This window comes from Tupaia chinensis, unplaced genomic scaffold, assembly GCF_000334495.1.
Source record: "Tupaia chinensis unplaced genomic scaffold, TupChi_1.0 Scaffold148350_1, whole genome shotgun sequence".
Classification (NCBI taxonomy): domain Eukaryota; kingdom Metazoa; phylum Chordata; class Mammalia; order Scandentia; family Tupaiidae; genus Tupaia; species Tupaia belangeri.
In genome coordinates, this window is record NW_006208201.1 from 363,578 (window position 1) to 382,590 (window position 19,013).

General features: G+C 37.2%; 1 protein-coding gene across 2 annotated transcripts in view; it reads left to right on the forward strand.

Annotated features, from left to right (window-relative positions):
* PPWD1 (peptidylprolyl isomerase domain and WD repeat containing 1) overlaps positions 1–19,013 on the forward strand; it is a 29,999-nt gene that overhangs the window by 5,589 nt on the left and 5,397 nt on the right. Inside the window, exons 3-8 of one of the 2 annotated variants that reach the window (XM_006170411.3) lie at positions 3,139–3,239; positions 3,384–3,504; positions 5,614–6,061; positions 10,250–10,440; positions 13,350–13,539; positions 16,764–16,945. In XM_006170411.3, the coding sequence (XP_006170473.1) occupies positions 3,139–3,239; positions 3,384–3,504; positions 5,614–6,061; positions 10,250–10,440; positions 13,350–13,539; positions 16,764–16,945 (1,233 nt within the window). The remainder of the gene's footprint in view (positions 1–3,138; positions 3,240–3,383; positions 3,505–5,613; positions 6,062–10,249; positions 10,441–13,349; positions 13,540–16,763; positions 16,946–19,013) is intronic. The other variant, XM_014584984.2, reaches the window with a different exon arrangement.

The following is a 19,013-nucleotide window of genomic DNA, read 5'->3' on the forward strand; positions in this document are numbered from 1 at the left end:
TAGACAAGGACTGAATCCCACAGCACTTATTCCTTGTATGGATTCTGAATCTGTGAGCTGGAAAGTAACATCAGATTTAATTTTTTTAAAGGACCACTCTGACTGTGGTGAGATGAATAGATTCAAATAGGGCAAGAATGAATATACAAGGAAAGTACATGGGAAAATGGCATACAAATTTGGATAAGATATAGTGGTTTGAATGGTACAAGAAGGGAATATGGAAAGTAGATGAATCATTTTACTCTTTTTTGGATAGCCTTTTCATGTCTTTTTTTTCTTTCTTTTTTTTTGGAGAGCTTTTTGCTATCGGGCGCGTGTGCTCGCCAGAAAGACAGAGGGACAGAGAGACAGAAAGCGAGAAATCACACCACAGGGGGTATGGCCACGCCGCAATCCCTTCTTCTCCCGTCTCCTCTCAGGATCTTGGGCATGCACGCACACACGCGCGCCCAGCGTGAGTTTAAGCCACCGGGTCCAGGACTCGAACCGTGGTTGACTACTTGGGAGTTCTGCAATATAGCCATTACGCTAACTGCTGGTCCCCATGTCTTTTTTTTTTTAAATAAATGGTTTTTTAAAGAATTATTTTATTTTATTTTATTTATTTATTTATATTTGACCAGAGAGGAACAGAGAAAAAGAGAGAGAGAAAGTGAGAAAGCAAGCTGCCAGGTTCAGGGCTCAAACTGCAGTAGGCCATGTGGGAGTCCAGTGCCCTTAGCCACCATGCTACCTGCTGGCTGTTACCTGGTGGCCCCTCTTTTTTTTTTTTTTTTTCTTTTGCTAGAAGGTGCATGTACTCACCAGAGGGAAGGAAAGTGAGAAAATACTTCTGGTGGGAGACATCTGTGCTGCAATCCCTTTTCCATCTCCATTTGGGATTTTGGCTGGTTGTGCATGTGCTCCTGGTGTGTTTTTCCCACTAGGTCCAGGACTTGAACCATACAGTTGACCATGTGGGATCCTTTCGCCTCAACCACACCACCGGCTAGCCGCTATTCTTGATCTCGTGAAAACATTATATTTCAGATATTAATCTAAATAAAATTAAATTTCTTATATAGGATATTTTTTTTTTTTTGGAGAGGTTTTTGTTATAGGGCGCGTGCACTCGCCAGACAGAGAGACAGAAAGCGAGAAATCACCCCCCCATGGGGCATGGCCACGCTGCAATTCCTTCTCCTCCATTCTCCTCTCGGGATCTTGGGCACGCACGCACACGTGCCCAGCGTGAGTTTAAGCCACCAGGTCCGGGACGCGAACCACAGTCGACTACGTGGGAGTTCAGCGATATAGCCATTACGCTAACTGCTGGTCCTTTCTCTTATATAGGATATTTCTGATTAGCACCTTTTCTAGTCTCTAAGGTTGTCACTGTATAAAGCAGCATATAGGTGCTAGCATTGCTTTTACTTTCTCCTTAAGTTTTGTTTTGTTTTGTTTTTAACCCAAGACAATAGATTGTAACAGAAAGATAGGTTCTGCAGTTAGGTAAATCTGAAAGCCATCCTCTAGCTATGGGCCTGGGACAAGTAAATTGACAGTTTAAAAATATTTCCTGGGGCCAACAGGTGACATGATGGTTAAAAGCGCTTGATTCCCACATGGCTGATCATGGTTCAAATCCTGGACCTGGTTGGTGGCTTACTTTCTCACCCCACCCCCACCCCCACCCCATCTCACTCTGGTCAAATTGGAAAATAATAATAGTATTAAGTAAAAAGTTGAAATATAAAATAAAATTATTCTTTAAAAACAAAAACCTATTTCCTGGCCTAGTCAGGTGCAATTCTAGAAGCTATGTGGAAAGGCTCCAGTTCACATCCCCGGTTTACCACAGTAGGCCAGGCATGCTTATGGCTAGCTGACTGCAGGGTTCGAGACAGAGTCACAATGTGCAGAGACCCAGTAAAGGTGCCTGTCTTCCTCTTACATGAAGAAAGTAAACATTTTAAATAAATACATAAAACTATTTCCTGATTTGTAAAATGATGATAAAAATACCCACTTAATGGAGTTGCTGTAAAGATTAACTAAGGTATATGTGTAAACTGCCTGACAATAAACGATTTCTATTTTTATATACCTTACAGAGGAGATTGTCGGTACAAACCTTTTTTTAATTAAAGAATCATTTATTTTATTTTACTTATTATTTTTAATTTGACCAGAGAGCGATAGAGAGAAAGGGAAAGTGAGAAAGTAAGCTGCCAGGTCCAGGACTCAAACTGTGATCAACCATGTGGGAGTCCAGAGACTTAACCACCGTGTCACCGGCTGTTCCCTGAAACCTTCTTGATACTTAACAGATATACCTTGGAAAGAAAGAAAACAAACATTGAATTTTGGTATATATGAAATTGGTATGTTGGGACTTAACTACTAAAAAAACAATGCCTTTTTTTCCATGAAAGGACTCCCAGTAGGGTGATTTTAGCAATAAGTAATCCCAAACTCAAGTGATTTCTACTGAGTCTTTTTTTTCTTTTTAAGGTCAAATCCTAGTTGAATTCTAATCCTAACTTCCTGACTCCACATTAAAATTAGTACAGTAGTGGGCTGGCAGGTGGTATGGTGGCTAAGGTTCTGGATTCCCACAAAGCCGACTGCTGTTCCAATCCTGGACCTAGCGGCTTGGCTTGCTTTCTCACTTTCTCTTTCTCTGGTCAAATTAATTAAATAATAATAATAACAATAAATAAAATTGAATAAAATGATTTTTGAAAAAATTAGTACAGCTGCAACTGTTTTGATATCAAGGATCTCAAAATTCTCAATGTTTTTGTATCTTAATATAGTGGTCTACATAAAAGAATTTCTTTTACATTTTTTTTTTTTTGAGAGGTTTTTGCTATAGGGCACGTGCGCTTGCCAGACAGACAGAGAGAGACAGAGAGACAGAAAGCGAGAAATCACCCCCACCTCAAATGGCCATGCTGCAATCCCTTCTCCTCCATTCTCCTCTCAGGATCTTGGGCGTGCACGCACATGCGCTTGGCATGAGTTTAAGCCACTGGGTCCAGGACTCGAACTGCGGTCCGGTTGACTGGAGTTCAGTGACATAGCCATTACGCTAACTGCTGGTCCCTCATAGATGTGTTTTATAAATTAACTTTTAAATTTTTATACATACAGGACAGATTTTATTATTACTGCCAGTCATGATGGACATGTTAAGTTCTGGAAAAAGGTAGAAGAAGGAATTGAATTTGTTAAACATTTTCGTAGTCACCTAGGTAAGAATTGACTGTGTGTTTGTGTATTTCTCTTTTAAACTGCACTAAAGTTGTTTTTAAAATACGTGTGGTTTCTGTTGTTGTTAAATCATGCACATTTCACTAGTATTTACTACGATGTTTTGATTTGATTTATTTAAATAGGAATTATTGAGAGTATTGCAGTTAGCTCTGAGGGAGCATTGTTCTGTTCTGTGGGTGATGATAAAGCAATGAAGGTGTTTGATGTAGTGAACTTTGACATGATCAATATGTTGAAGCTTGGGTGAGTATTTTTTAAAATTTATATTTTTTTACTTAGTTAAATAATTCTTAAAGCAAAATTAACCATCTATTTCAAAAGTTTTTTTTTTAATAGAGTATATCACCATGCCATTAAAAAAATGTGTACCTGAGTTTTGTTTTGAAAAGTAGATACAGTGATCTCTTATTATGATGTCCAGTACTCTTCTTTAAGAATTTCTTTCTATATCTAAACTCTTTCAAGTGTCCTCAAATGACAAATATTCAGTATTTGTGAATGAACGTGATTTTTAAAAACAACCTAATGTCAGGACCAGCAGATGACATAATGGTTACATTGCTGGACTCCTACATAGTTGACTGCTCTTCAAGTCCTGAATCCACTGGCTTAAAACTCATTCTGGGTGCATGTGTGTGCATGCCCAAGATTCCAAGAGGAACATGTAAAAGAAGGGATTGCAATGTGGCCATCCCCCGGAGGGTGATTCTGTCTCCCTGTTTATCTCTCTGGAAAGCACACATGCCCTATAGCAAAAATCTCTCTCTAAAATAAACAAACAAACAAACTAATGTTTCAGGAAACAAAATTGTGGAATAAGGCAGGTGATTAAGTTACTTTGATTCTATGTGGTCAAAAATAAGTACTAACCATAAATAATGAAATTGATTTATTTTAGTGCTTCATAAATTAAGTAACTCCAGATTTTCAAATTTCCTTCAAAGAGATTTTGAGCATCAGCATTGTGGTTGAAATCATAGTATAACACTTAGCGTGACCGCTTTGAAGGAAGTAACACTTTTTGAGTAAGTTTGGTATATTGATTAAAATTGTCCCAATTGTTTTTTATTTTTTTTTTGGGGGGGGGTGCAGTTTAAGAGTTTTATCAGAGGTTGTACATGCTCACCAGAGAAAAGCAGCAAGTGAGAGAATGTGAGAGATCACCTCCCAGGGGGGAAGGCCACACCATAATCTTTTCTCCTCCATTCTCCTCTTAGCATTTTGGGCATGCATACACAGGTACCTGGTATGATTTTGAAGCCACCAGGTCTGGCACCCGAACTATAGAATTGGCCATGTGGGAGTGCCTTAACCACCGTGCTACCTGCTGGCCCTTTCCCAGGTTTTTTGTTTGTTTTATAGAGTTATTTGTTTGCTTGCTTACTTGCTTGCTATGATGCACATGGGCTTGCCAGAGAGACAGAGAGAGAGAAAGCGAGAAATTCGTTCTCCTCTCAGGATTTTGGGCACACACACATGCCCAGCGTGAGTTTTAGGTCGCTGGGTCTGGGATGCAAACTGTATCAGCCATGTGGGAGACCAACACCTTAATCACTAGGCCATCACAGCTGGCTCTGTCCCAGCATCAGATGGCATGCTCAAAGCTTGATAGTTTTTGTGTTTTTTTTTTTTTTTTTTTTGCTATAGGGCACATCCACTCGCCAGACAGAGAGAGACAGAGAGACAGAAAGCAAGAAATCACCCCCCAGGGGGGATGGCCACGCTGCAATCCCTTCTCCTCCATTCTCGTCTCGGGATCTTGGGCACGCATGCACACATGCCTGGCATGAGTTTTAAGCCACTGGGTCTGGGACGCAAATCGCGGTCGACTACGTGGGAGTCCAGCCACATAGCCATTACGCTAACTGCTGGTTCCAAAGCTAAATAGTTTTAATATTAAGAGTGAGTTAATAGTGAGAGTGATAGGATAGTATATTTTTGGCTTTTTTTTTTTTAGCATAGTGACAAATACATTCATTTTAAATATTTTTTAAAAATGGATTTATAGTGGGCTTTTACATGCTATACTGTTTAAAAGTAAGTTATCCATAGACTGTTGTACAGAAACTCAAAAAGCAATGCTACGGAGTAACTTAATGGTCCAGATCTGATTAGGTTTCCTTATCAGGAGAAGTAAATGGGCTGCTCTATGCAATTCTCTTCTTGAAGTTTATAGGCCTTCAGAAGTTATTCATTACAGTGATGAGGTCCCCATTCTGTATTTCTGCTGCTTTTGAGCAAAGAATCCAAAACTAAGTCATTGTTACCCAGTACATTTTTTTGGTGGTAGGGGAGGAGTCGATGCTTGCTTGTACTGACCTTTTCTTACCCCCCAATTCCTTATTATTTTAGTTATTTTCCTGGACAATGTGAGTGGATCTATTGCCCAGGGGATGCCATATCTTCAGTTGCTGCTTCTGAGAAGAGTACAGGAAAAATTTTCATTTACGATGGTCGAGGAGATAACCAGCCACTTCATATTTTTGACAAACTCCATTCATCCCCTCTCACTCAGATACGGCTAAACCCGGTTTACAAAGCAATAGTATCTTCTGACAAATCTGGAATGATTGAGTACTGGACTGGTCCTCCTCATGAATATAAATTTCCTAAGAATGTAAACTGGGAATATAAAACTGACACAGATTTATATGAATTTGCCAAATATAAAGCTTATCCAACCAGCATGTGTTTTTCACCTGATGGGAAGAAAATAGCTACGATTGGTTCTGATAGAAAAGTTAGAATTTTTAGGTTTCTGACTGGAAAACTCATGAGAGTCTTTGATGAATCATTAAGTGTAAGTACAATTTAAGTTTAGTCAGATTTTACTTTTCTAAAAATGTTTTTATCTTGTATTGTTTTGGGAATTATTTATTTGTTTTGTTATAGACATTTAGATTGACAGTAATTTTCTCAGTGCTTTAAAGATATTTGTTTTTTGTCTTGTATTGTTGCTCTCCAAAACTCTCTTCCCTAGGTTTACAATATTATATTTTCCAAGCCAGTTATCCTCCTATTTATGTGCCTGGTTTTGGGATTTTTTGTTTGTTTGTTTTGTTTTGTTTTGTTTTTTACTGTAATTTTATTTATAAGATGAAAACTCATTCTAGGCCCCCTTCTCTTCTCACTTTGTTTGCTCCTGTCCATTTAACTGCTTACAAATTTATTTCTCCATCTTTCTACCTTGCACAAATGTCCTTTTTTTCTTTTACCTTTATCAGTGGCACCAATATCCATCCATTTGCACAGAGCAGAAATCTAAGAATCATCCTTAACTTTTTTCTTATACCTCTATTTAATTCATCATGAGTCCTGTCAATTTTCCTTTCTAAATATACTTTAAAACCAGGCCAGCCAAATGGTGTGGTAGTTAAAGTGGCTGGCTCCCACATGGCCAAGTGCACGGTTCCAGTCCTGGACCTGGCAGCTTGGAAAATATGCTGGGTGTATGGGTGCCCAAAATGCTGAGAGAAGGGAAGGCATAGCTATCCCCTCTGGGGAGTGATTTCTTGCTTTCCTTCTCTCACTTTCTCTCTTGTCTCTCTCTGGTGAGTGCATGTGCCTTATAGCAAAAATTAAAATAAATAAATATATATATATACTTTAAATCCGCCTATTTCTTTTAGCCCAGCTGTCACTACCTTTGTTCATGATCTTTTCCTGACCTATTCAGCTCTCTATGCCTGTATTTATTCTGGCTTCCTTATAAGATCCAGAGATTATAATATCCAGAGATTCCACCCAGAGCAATCTTTTAAAGGTATATAACTGCTCATGTAATTCTATTCCTAGAACTTTTAGTGTTTTCTTTTGTCCTTAGCATCAAAACTAAAATGACCTACCCTGCTATTGGCCCCTTCCTACCAATTCAGCAACTGCAAATCACCTTTCTCTCTGTGTTGCTCTAGAGATTTGGGCATACTTTCAATTTCTTGAGCATGTCTCCCACCATTGGGCCCTAGTATATTTTGTTCCCTCAGCCTGGAGTACAACCTTCCTCCTCCGTTACATCCTCCATTACCAATTGAACTGATCTTTCAAGTTTCAATTGAAGGGCCACTTCCTCTGAGTTTTCAATGTTGATCCAGTCTAAGATAGCTTTTTTAATCCACTATTTCTAGTGTAACTTTTTTTTAGTGTAACTGTTTATTTCCATTTAGGGCATTTTGTACGATTGTATTATCTGGTTAATGTGTAACACCTCTAGTAGACAAAGCTCTATGTGATCCGTTTCAGCTCATGATTGTGCTGTATCTCCAACACAAAGATAGCATTTGTCACAGAGTCAAGTATCTGTTGAAAGACTGACTTTACCCATCCCTTGTTAGACTGCTACCAATAATTTCTTAGGTCATATGGTTATAGAATAAGTTTTTATCTATGCAAAGTTAAGTGTTTTCCACTTATCAGCTGTTTCCCTCAGATGGTTCTCTGACTACTAATGGTATTTTGAATCCTTTGAGAGTTGAACTTTTATAGCAATAGTGTTTATTATATGACAGTGTCAGTTCTATGCTCTTTGTCAGTGACCAGTTTACATTCAATTACTCGCATTAAACTCTTCTAAATTTTTGTCTGCTCTTATTAATGGCACTCTTGATTTGGTGACAAGTGGTAATGAGTTTGGTGTTGTCTGCCTGAAGTAATATAAATAAAGAGAGATGCTAACCAAAACATCCTCATAACAGATTTTTCTTACTGGAAGATAGCTTGTTGGTTTTGCTAACCAAATCATCCTCATGACAAATTTTCTTGTTGGAAGATAGCTTACTACTCTGCTTTAAAGGAGAAACCTTTGTTGGTAATATTACTTCTTTAATGTTAGCTGTTAACTAGGTAGTACTTGTAATTTAGGGACTAACAGATGGCGTACTGGTTACATCACTGGACTTCCACATAGTCGACCGTGGTTCAAGTCCCGGACCAGGCAGCTTGAAAATCACTCCAGGTGTGTGGGCATGAGTGCCCAAAATCCTGAGAGGAGAATGGAAGAGAAAGGATTGTGATTTTTAGTTTTGTGTATTGTTCTTTTATATCTAGAAAAACTGGAGATTTTCTTTCAACATAAACATGAAACAAGGATAGAAGCAGGTGGGACATAGTCTAGCTTATTTTCCTCTGCAATGGAGAGGGACTACTTTTAAATTCTACTTTTTGATGCCTGGGCTATCTGCACAAGTGAATGTAAAGACCCTCATACATATATTCTGAAAGGCGTTGTAGTGTGCTAATACAGAGTAATTGAGATGTGACCCCTATCTTGAAAATTGTGTATAAAATATCAATAGTAAACCAAATTTCCAAACTAAAAAATATTTATTTTTTCTAAATCACTTTTACCTAATGATAATCTAATTATCCCATATCTAAATAACTTGATATATTTTCTAAATTATCATTAAATTGTTATAAATTAGAAAGATAAGAGTTCATTCATTAACAAAAATTCAGAGCTTGTTATATGTCAAACAAATACTTCTTGCACAAGGATCTTATGATCTGTGGCTGCTTGCCGTTTCTCACGTATAGCTATAGAGCACTTGATCTATGGCTTGTCTAAATCAAAATGTGCCGGAAGTATAAAATACAAGATTTCAAAGACTTAAGTTTTATAAATGTAGGTAATATTGATTTTTTAAAAATTACTAATGTTGAAATTATAGTATTTCAGCTGTATTGATTCTATTGTTTAAAATATTAAAATGAATTTCACTGGTTTCTCTATTTAATGTACTAGAAAATTGGTGGCTTCTATTATATTTCATTGTAAAGTGCTATTTTCTGGCTTTTTTTTAAGAGTTTTTTTTTTTTGCTATAGGGGGTATGTGCTCTCTGGAGAGACAGAAAGAGATAAAAAGAGAGAAATTCCCCCCCTCCCCCCAGGACAGATGGTCATACTGCGGTCTTCTCTATTCTCTCAGGATTTGGGGCACACACGCATATGTGCCTGGTGACTTTCAAGCCACTGGGTCCGGGACTCAAACCATGGTTGATTATGTGAGAGTCCAGTGGTGTAACCATTATGCTATCTGCTGGTTCCAGTTTGTGTTTTTTTTTTTTTTTTTTTTTTTTTTTTTTATAGTTTTTTTTTTTAAGGGTGCCAGAAAGACAGAGAGAGACAGAGAGACAGAAAGCGAGAAATCACCCCATGGGGGGATGGCCACACCGCCATCCCTTCTCCTGCATTCTCCTCTCGGGATCCTGGGCATGCATGCACATGCGCCTGGTGTGAGTTTAAGCCACCAGATCTGGGACTTGAACCGTGATCGACTACGTGGGAGTTCAGCAACATAGCCATTACACTAACTGCTGGTCCCAGTTTGTGGTTTTTAAAGGGTAAAAGACATTGTTGTTTTGGGACTGGCAGGTGGTGTGGTGGTTAAGGCACTGGACACTCCCACACGGCTGACCATCGTTCAGCCTCGAATGAGTTCTGGACCTGGTGGCTTGCTTTCTCACTTTTTCTCTCTCTGTGTCTCTCTCTCTGGTCAAATTAAGAGTGAATGAATGGTTAAATAAAATAATTCTTTTTTAAAAAAGTTACAAGAGCTCATTACCGTTTACTGTTATACGCATTTTTTTAATGATTGAATTTACTAACAGTATTTTTTATTTCCTGCTTATAGTATTCAGAATCCCTCTTATGTATAAGTATACAAACCATTAGGGTCTCTTAATGTGTATTTTGCTTCTATTTAAATTCTCATACCTTTATTTTATGTTTAATTATATATATATATGTGCAATGTATTTTTCCATATAATTATACATGTGCGTGTGTGTGTGTGTGTGTATAGACACATATATATACACACACATACAAGTTGTCTTCAAAAACTTCCTGGAAAATGCATATTTAAAAATAACTGCATGGATTTCAAAAATTTTTGCACCAAAGTAAGCTTATTTTTTAATTCCATTTTCCTAAAACTTTTAGAAATCCCCTCATATATATGTTTTTTATAAATAAATGGTTTCTTTCCAGATGTTTACTGAACTGCAGCAGATGAGGCAACAGCTACCAGACATGGAATTTGGCCGACGAATGGCTGTAGAACGCGAGTTAGAGAAAGTGGATGCTGTAAGGTTAATTAATATAGTTTTTGATGAAACTGGACACTTCGTGCTGTATGGAACAATGCTGGGCATTAAAGTTATAAATGTAGAGACAAATAGGTAAGCTTTAATATGATGTGTTTTTGTTTTTTTTTAATGAATTTATGGGGGACCATTTCCTTCATCAGGAAAACAATGGGAGTTTTGTTTGTTCCAAGACAAGTGGAATGATCCCAAATGTCTAAACTTAACCAAATGTTTTGACTGGGTTTTTTCTGTGGTCTTTTAGTTGTTTATAATTTTATGTAAAAAGTTTCCACTCATGTTTGTAAAAGAAATGGAAAGAAGATATGCATAGTTTCAAGGTTTTTTTCCCCTCAACAAGTTTCAGTCTGTCTTTTGCTTATTGATTTAAATTAGCCTGGTTCATGTTAAATGTTGCCAAATATTTAAACCACAGAATTCAGCATTACATCCTGCTAGACATAAAATCAGAAGTTAAAATGCATGAAACCACAATAAGCCTTTTGTGCAAACAGTCCATTTGGTCTCAGTACAAAATAGCTACAATCAGATACTCTATCACTGAATGTAAGTGAAAAGAACTTAAAAGAATATTTTAAGGAGAAAAAAAATTTTATGCTGTCCATTCCCACATACAAACATACTTATATTGAAGTTCTTGGCAATATAATCTTTGAAGGTTTGAAGAAAGATTAAAATAATAGGAATAGGTTAAAATTGTATAAATGAATGATTGTGTGTATGTATTTTTTGTGTGTTTTTTTGTTTTTTTGTTTTTTGTCTTTTGTTTTTTTGTAACAGACTATACTTTTTAGGACAATTTTAGGTACATAGTAAAACTGAAAGTACAGAGATTTCCCATATAGACTATGCCCACACGTATAGCCTTCCGCATTATCAATATCCCCCATCATATTGGTACATTTATTACAATAGGTAAACCTACTTTTTAATTATTTTTTAAAAATAATTATTTATTCAATTTTATTTATTCATTCACTTCTTTTACTTTGACCAGAGAGAGACACATGGGGGGGGGGGCAGGTGGGGAGGGGTGGTTGTAGTGAGAAAGCAAGCCACCAGATCCAGGATCCAAACCATGGTCAGCCATGTGGGAATGTCCAGTTCATCAACCACCACACCACCCACTGGTCCCAAACCTACTTTTTAACATCTCATTTTCACTCAAAGTCCATAGTTTACATAGGAGTTCATTCTTGCTTACATTCTGTAGGTTTGGACAAACGTATAATGTTGTTGTATCTTACGTGGTGTACATTCTATAGGTTTGGACAAATGTATGATGACTTCTATCCACATTATAGTATCATACACAATAGTTTTACTGCCCTATAAAGCCTCTATATTCCAACTATTATTATTCCCTACTCTTTTCCAGAATGTTATGTAGTTGGAATCATACAGCTTATAGTCTTTTCACATTACCTTTTTTCTGTTACTAATATGCATTTAAGGTTCTTCCATGTCTTTTTTTTTTTTTTTTTTTTTGGAGAGATTTTTGCTATAGGGCGCGTGCGCTCGCCAGACAGACAGAGAGAGACATAGAGACAGAAAGCGAGAAATCACCCCCCAGGGGGGATGGTCACGCCGCAATCCCTTCTCCTCCATTCTCCTCTCAGGATCTTGGGCACGCACGCACACGCGCCCAGCGTGAGTTTTAAGCCACCGGGTCCAGGACGCGAACCACGATCGACTACGTGGGAGTCCAGCGACATAGCCATTACGCTAGCTGCTGGTTCCCTCTTCCATGTCTTTTCATGGCTTGATAACTGCTTTTGTTTAGCAATGAATAATACTCTATGGACTCAATGTATCAGTTTATTCATTCTTTACTGAAGGAAATCTTAGTTGCTTCCAAGTTTTGGCAATTATGAATAGAACTGCTATAACATCCACATATAGATTTTTGTATGGACATAAATTTTCAAATCCTTTGGTTTAAATATCAAGGAGTACAGTTGTTAGATCATATTGTAACAGTATATTGCATTTTGTAAGAAACCATCTAACTGACTTCCAAAGTGACTTACCCTTATTCATTCCAACCAGCAATGAATGAGAGTTCCTGCTGGTCCACATCCTCAATATTTGGTATTGCCAGTGTTCCTGATTTGGCTATTCGAATAGGTGTGTAGTAGTATCTTGTTTTAGTTCGCATTTGCGGATACATGATATGTCCTTGCCATCTTTATATCTTTGACAATAGGGTGCATGTGCTTGCCAGAAAGACAGAGAGAGACAGAGAGATAGAAAGCAAGAAATCACCCCCCCAGGGGGGATGGCCATGCTGCAGTCCCTTCTCCATTCTCCTCTTGGGATCTTGGGCAGGCATGCACACGTGCCGGCTTGAGTTTAAACCACCAGGTCCGGGATTTGAACTACGGTCGGCTACATGGGAGTTTAGCAACATAGCCATTACACTAACTGCTGGTCCCTCACCCATTTCTTTTTTAACCCATTTTTTAATTGAGTTGTGTTAGACTGTTAAATTTTTTAAGGAATTATTTTATTTAACTCTATTTATTTGTTTATGTATTTTAATTTGGCCAGAGAGGGACAGAGTGAGAGAAAGAGAGAGAGAGAGAGGAAAAGTGAGAAAGCAAGCCGCCATGTTCAGGACTCCAACCATGGTTGGCCAGGTGGGAGTCAAGCACTCAACCACCACACCACCTGCCAGCCTCCTATTGTTGAATTTTAAGAGTTCTTTGTATTTTTTAGATAACAATCTTTTAGTAGATATGTCTGCAGACATTTTCTCCCAATCTGTGGCTTTTCAGTCCAATGATTTATTTCTTTATCCTGAAAATTATAGCTGCCTGCCAATTTAAAATGCCTCCTTTAGGATAGAGAAATACATGAATAAACTTTTTGCTGTTTATTTTGCACATGAAAGAGAGTTGATTCCTAGATTTCATCTGTAAAGTTACCATGATTGAAGTCAGTTCTGGTGATATTATTGTATAAAACACTGTTGTATTTTCCAGGTGTGTACGGATTCTAGGCAAGCAAGAAAATATTAGAGTGATGCAACTGGCTTTGTTCCAGGGAATAGCTAAAAAGCATCGTGCTGCAACTACTATAGAGATGAAGGCTTCTGAAAATCCTGTTCTACAGAATATTCAAGCTGATCCAACAATAGTCTGTACGTCTTTCAAAAAGAATAGATTCTATATGGTATGTGGAGGTACAAGGAGATACGCCTTAATGTTCTATCAGTTTGGATGAGATTCTTATTTTCTTGGCTTGTGCCTTCAAGTGAAGAGAATGTTGGCAGTAATAGCAGACTATCTAAACAATCAGAATACTATCTTATGACATTAATATTATAGAATTTTGAACTAGGAATTGATTTTTAGCATTTCTGTTTTCCTGGTTTTGAAAATTTTTCAACCTGGCTTCTATAACTATATGTATTATCAAAGGTTACAGAAGTTAATAGCTGTGGTCATAATTGCATCCAAAATAATTTTCATCATTATGGGGTTTTAAATATTCTCTTTACTGTTTTTATTATTTTTTAGCTGATATTTCTTAACATAATTTATCTTATCCAAACCTGCACAGTTTTCTTCTCTGAATGCCTTTCCTTTTTTGCTGTTAGACTTCACTGTGATGATGCTACCTTAGAATTTATACATGAGGAATTATTTTTCCCTCCTCTGGAGAAATGAAAGGACTTCATATGTTAAGATTAGATTCGGGCCGGTTAAGTGATGTAACCATTACACCATGTGCTGGTCCCTGGCACTCTCTTAATGTCAAGTCTGAGTTAAGTGTACCTGCTTGTGCTCCTCCTGTAATTCCCCATATATTGTATATCATATTTCTTGTCTGAAAATCAGTAACTTCTTCCTCTTTCTGTCTGACACTGTCCTCTTCTCAAGATAATATAAAATCTATAAATATAGGAAAATATGTCATCTTCACTACTACATCCACAAGGTTTAGTGAAGTGGCTGAACTATTATAGTTTACTTATTCATTTATCTGACATGTAAGTAGTTGTGACGCTGTTAAGGTTACTTTGACAAATGCATAATATAGCAATTTCCCTTAAATCAACCTAAACTGTGAAAATTCTTTTAAAATGAATGTTTCACTTAAAACTTTCAAAGTCATTACTAAAAATTTATTAATAGATATTAAAGAAAAATAATTTGTTGATTTTGCATGTCATTTAAAAGTTATAAAGTAAAAATTAAACATAAACAATTCTTGATATATACTAAAAAGCACATACACTGTTTTTCTATTCACTTTATTAAAAAAAACTTTTAACGGTCCAGATTCTCTTTCTCCCTCAAAGTTTACTTTTATTGGGTCTTTGGGAAAGTCACGACACATTTTTGCCTAGAAAAATACTTCATAACTTTCCCAACCACCTAATATATTGATTAAAGCATATACATTTGTTATAAACTGAGAAAACAGAGAAACAACAAAAAGTCACTCAATAGTACTTCCTTTTACGGCTAACATGGTTATGAGTTTTCTTTTAGTCTCATTAGATGTATAAAAGTTTTTAAATTTGTTTCTTCCAGTGAGCGAGAGAGCAAGAAAGAGAGGGACCAGTAGTTAGCATAATGGCTATGTTGCCGAACTCCCATGTAGTAGACTACAGTTTGAGTCCCGGACCCGGTGGCTTAAACTCATGCCAGGCACGTGTGCATGCATGCCCAAGATCTCAAGAGGAGAATGGAGGAGAAGGGATTGTGACGTGGCCATCCCCACTGGGGGATGACTTCTCACTTTCTGTCTCTCTGTCTCTGTCTTTCTAGTGAGCATACACGCCCTGTAACAAAAACCTCTCTAAAAAAAGAAAAAAAAAAAGTCTACAGTTTTATTTTTACCTTACTTTTTTAAAAGGTTTTTGCCATGGGCGTGAGCATGCCCCACAGTCAGACAGGCAGACAGACACAGAGAGAGGGAAAGTGAGAAATCACCCTCCAGAGGGGATGGGCATGCTGCAATCCCTTCTTCATTGTGCTCTCGGGATTTTGATCATGAATGATCATGCACCTGGAATGATTTTCAAGTTGCTGGGTCTGGTACTTGAATCATAGTTGGCCATGTGGGAATCCATTACCTTAACCACTACGCCACCTATTGGTCCCAGTCCATAGTTTCAATAACTGAAAAGTTATTCTCAACTCTCCCTATACCCTCAGTATTCTGAGACTTTTTTCCTATTTTTATTTTAAGAGAGATTTTTGCTATAGGGTACGTGTGCTTACTGTAGACACAGAGAGAAACAGAGAAAAAGTGAGAAATCACCTATAGAAGAGATGGCCACGCTGCAAACCCTTCTCCTATAGTCTTCTCTTGGTACTTTGGTCACACATGCACAAGTGCCTGGAATGATTTTCAAGCTGTCAGATCTAGGACTGAAATCGTGGTTGGCCATATTGGGAGTCAAGCGCCTTAACCACTATGCCACCTGCTGGCCCCAGTCCATAGTTTTAATAACTGAAAAGTTACTGTCAACTCTATCTATACCCTCAGGATCCTGAGATTTCTTTCTTTTTTATTTTTTTTCAAAGAAATTTTTACTGCGACCAGCAGAGGGCGTGATGGCTATGTCACTGGATTCCCATGTTGTAGACCATGATTTGAGTCCCAGACCCAGTGGCTTAAACTCACTCTGGGCACATGTGCATTCATGCCCAAGATCCTGAGAGAAAACTGGATAAGAAGGGATTGTGGCATGGCCATCCCTCCTTGGGGGTGATTTCTCACTTTCTGTCTCTGTCTTTCTGGTAAGTGCACACGCCCTATAGCAAAAACCTCTCCAAAAAAAATAGTAGAATTAGAATTCAAACCAAGGCATCTAAACAGTGAAGTGAATAACAGGTTGTAAGTTAGAACATACTAGAAAATAGAAATAGAAAACTATCACAAATGAAATTATTACCTGGTTAAATGTGAACCTTAGACAGTCTCTACTCAGTAGATATTAAATTCCATTTAAAATCATACATTGTCATTATATTGAATGAATTATTTTCATTGGAGACAAATTTATAAATAACTGCCATACTCATGCTGTATTGGGAAGTGATTCTTGAAATAAAGGTATATTTTCATGTGAATTTACTTTCCTCAAATACATCATTAGAAATTAAATTTTCCTGGAACCAGCAGGTGGCATGGTGGTTAAGGCAATGGACTCCCACATGAGCAACCATGGTTCAAGTTCCAGACGTGGCAGCTTACTTTCTCACTTTCTCTCTCTCTCTCTCGCTTTCTGTCTCTATCTCTGGTGAGCACATGCACCTTGTAGCAAATTTTAAAAATAATAATAAAATTAAATAAAAATTTTTAAAAATTAGGTTATCCTGCTCATAAATTTTCAGATGAAAACTTAATTCGTTCATTCACTTTTTATTTTCCTCCTTGAGTTTACCAAACGAGAACCAGAAGATACGAAAAGTGCAGATTCTGACCGAGATGTTTTTAATGAGAAACCTTCTAAAGAAGAAGTCATGGCAGCTACTCAAGCTGAAGGACCTAAACGAGTTTCAGATAGTGCTATTATCCACACAAGCATGGGAGACATTCACATCAAACTTTTTCCCGTTGAGTATGTACTATTTTTGTTGTCTTAACATAAATACCAATGTAAATGTGCATAGTTGAAGAAATTATGCAACTTAATGTTCTTGTTTCTTTTACTTAAGTAATTTTGAATAATTGAAAGGTTTAATAGAGCATCTATTCCTAGGCTAGTAACTATTCTGTTAGAAAATGAAAAAAATTTGGGGCCAGCAGGTGGTGTGGTGGTTAAGGTGCTGGATACTCCCACATGGCTGACCATGGTTCAAGTCCTGGACCTGGTGGCTTGCTTTCTCACTTTCCTTCTCTCTGTTTGTCTGTCTTTCTCTGGTCAAATTAAGATAAATGAATGAATAAATAAAGTTAAATAAATAATTCTTTAATAAAAAAATTGGGGGACAAGCAGATGGCATAATGGTTACATCATTGGACTCTCATGTACTTGACCATGGTTTGAGTCCTGGATCCAGTGGCTTAAAACTTATGCCGGGCACCTGTGCGTGTGTGATCAAGATCCCAAGAAGAGAATGGAGTAGAAGAGTTTGTGGTGTGGCCACCCCCCCTGGGGAGAGTGATTTCTTACTTTCTATCTCTCTGTCTCTGTCTCTGTCCAACAAGTGCATGCGCCCTATAGCAAAAATCTCTCAAAAAAATAAACAAACAAACAAAGAAAATGGGAAAAATTTCACCCATACATGCATATTACAAGTCTAAGAGAACAAAATATATTAGCTATAAAAGTGCTGAATGTAAACTTACACATATTACATTTGCCATTGATGACACAGCTGAACTATAGGTTTTGTAGCTTGCTTGCTATAACTGGCTTTCATGCAAATCCTTAAGAGAAGGGTAATCATTTTTTCTTTCTGGATATTGGCTGGACATCTTACTACCTCTTTATTAGTCCCATTAATAAAATACTTTAAAATGAAATTGAGGTCCAGCTTTCATGACACAGTTGGTAGTGTACTGTCCTATGGAACTGGAAAACACATGTTCAAGTCCCTGGGCCAGTCAGCCTGGAAACACACTGGGTACATGTGTATTTGTCTAGGATCCTGGTAGGATGGAGGATCGAAAGAAGAGGATTGTGTTGTGATGGCGCTCTAGTGCTTCTTTCTCTCTATATATTTTTTTCTCCTTATGTGCTTGCACACACACCATCACATTCTTTTATTTTAAAGAAAACAAGTGAATTTCAACAAAAAGCATAAGGGATTTAATCAAAAAAATACTGAAAAATACTCTAGACTATTTAAAACTTTATGAAGTAAACATATAATACTAAATACAATAGAATATCTCTAGACATTACTAATCCAAAAGGTAACACCTTAAAAATATAGTTGCTGGGGCCAATAGGATGTGTGGTGGTTAAGGCACTGGACTTAGACATGGCTGATCACAGTTCGAGTTCCAGACCTAGCAGCTTTTTCTCTCTGGTGAGCACACAAGCCCCATAGCAAATTTTAAAAATATATATTAAATAAAATTAAATAATTCTTAAAGAAATCCTTCCTTTAAAAAAAATGTGGACCCAACAGGTGGCATAATGGTTAAGACATTGGACTCCCACATGGCTTACCAGAGTTCAAGTCTTGCACCTGATGACTTGCTTTCTCTCTCTCTCTCACTCTCTCTCTCTCTCTCTCTCTCTCTCTAGTGAGCACACATGCTTTATAGCAAATTAAAAAACGATAAATGAAAATTATTCTTTTTAATGTACTGTTAGAAAACATGGGGGGTGGGGTGCTTACTCCTCACACCATTATTTTGTGTATTGTATGTTAATACATATACCATAGTCTTAACATAAGCTAGAGAAAGGAAAATGTTAAGAAAATTGTAAAGAAAATACATTCACATTACTTTCCAGTATATTTATTGTAAAAAATCTGCATATACATGGAGCTATGCATTTCTAACCCATGTTATTCAAAGGTCAACTGTACTTCCTTTGGATATGAATGTTTTATCAAACCATTTTTTTAGTACTGAACAAAGAACTAGGTAGTTCTAGACTCCTAGTTTCCTTTCAAGTGCTTAGAATTCATGCACACTTGAGCCTATTTCCTGATATACTCAATGCAAGA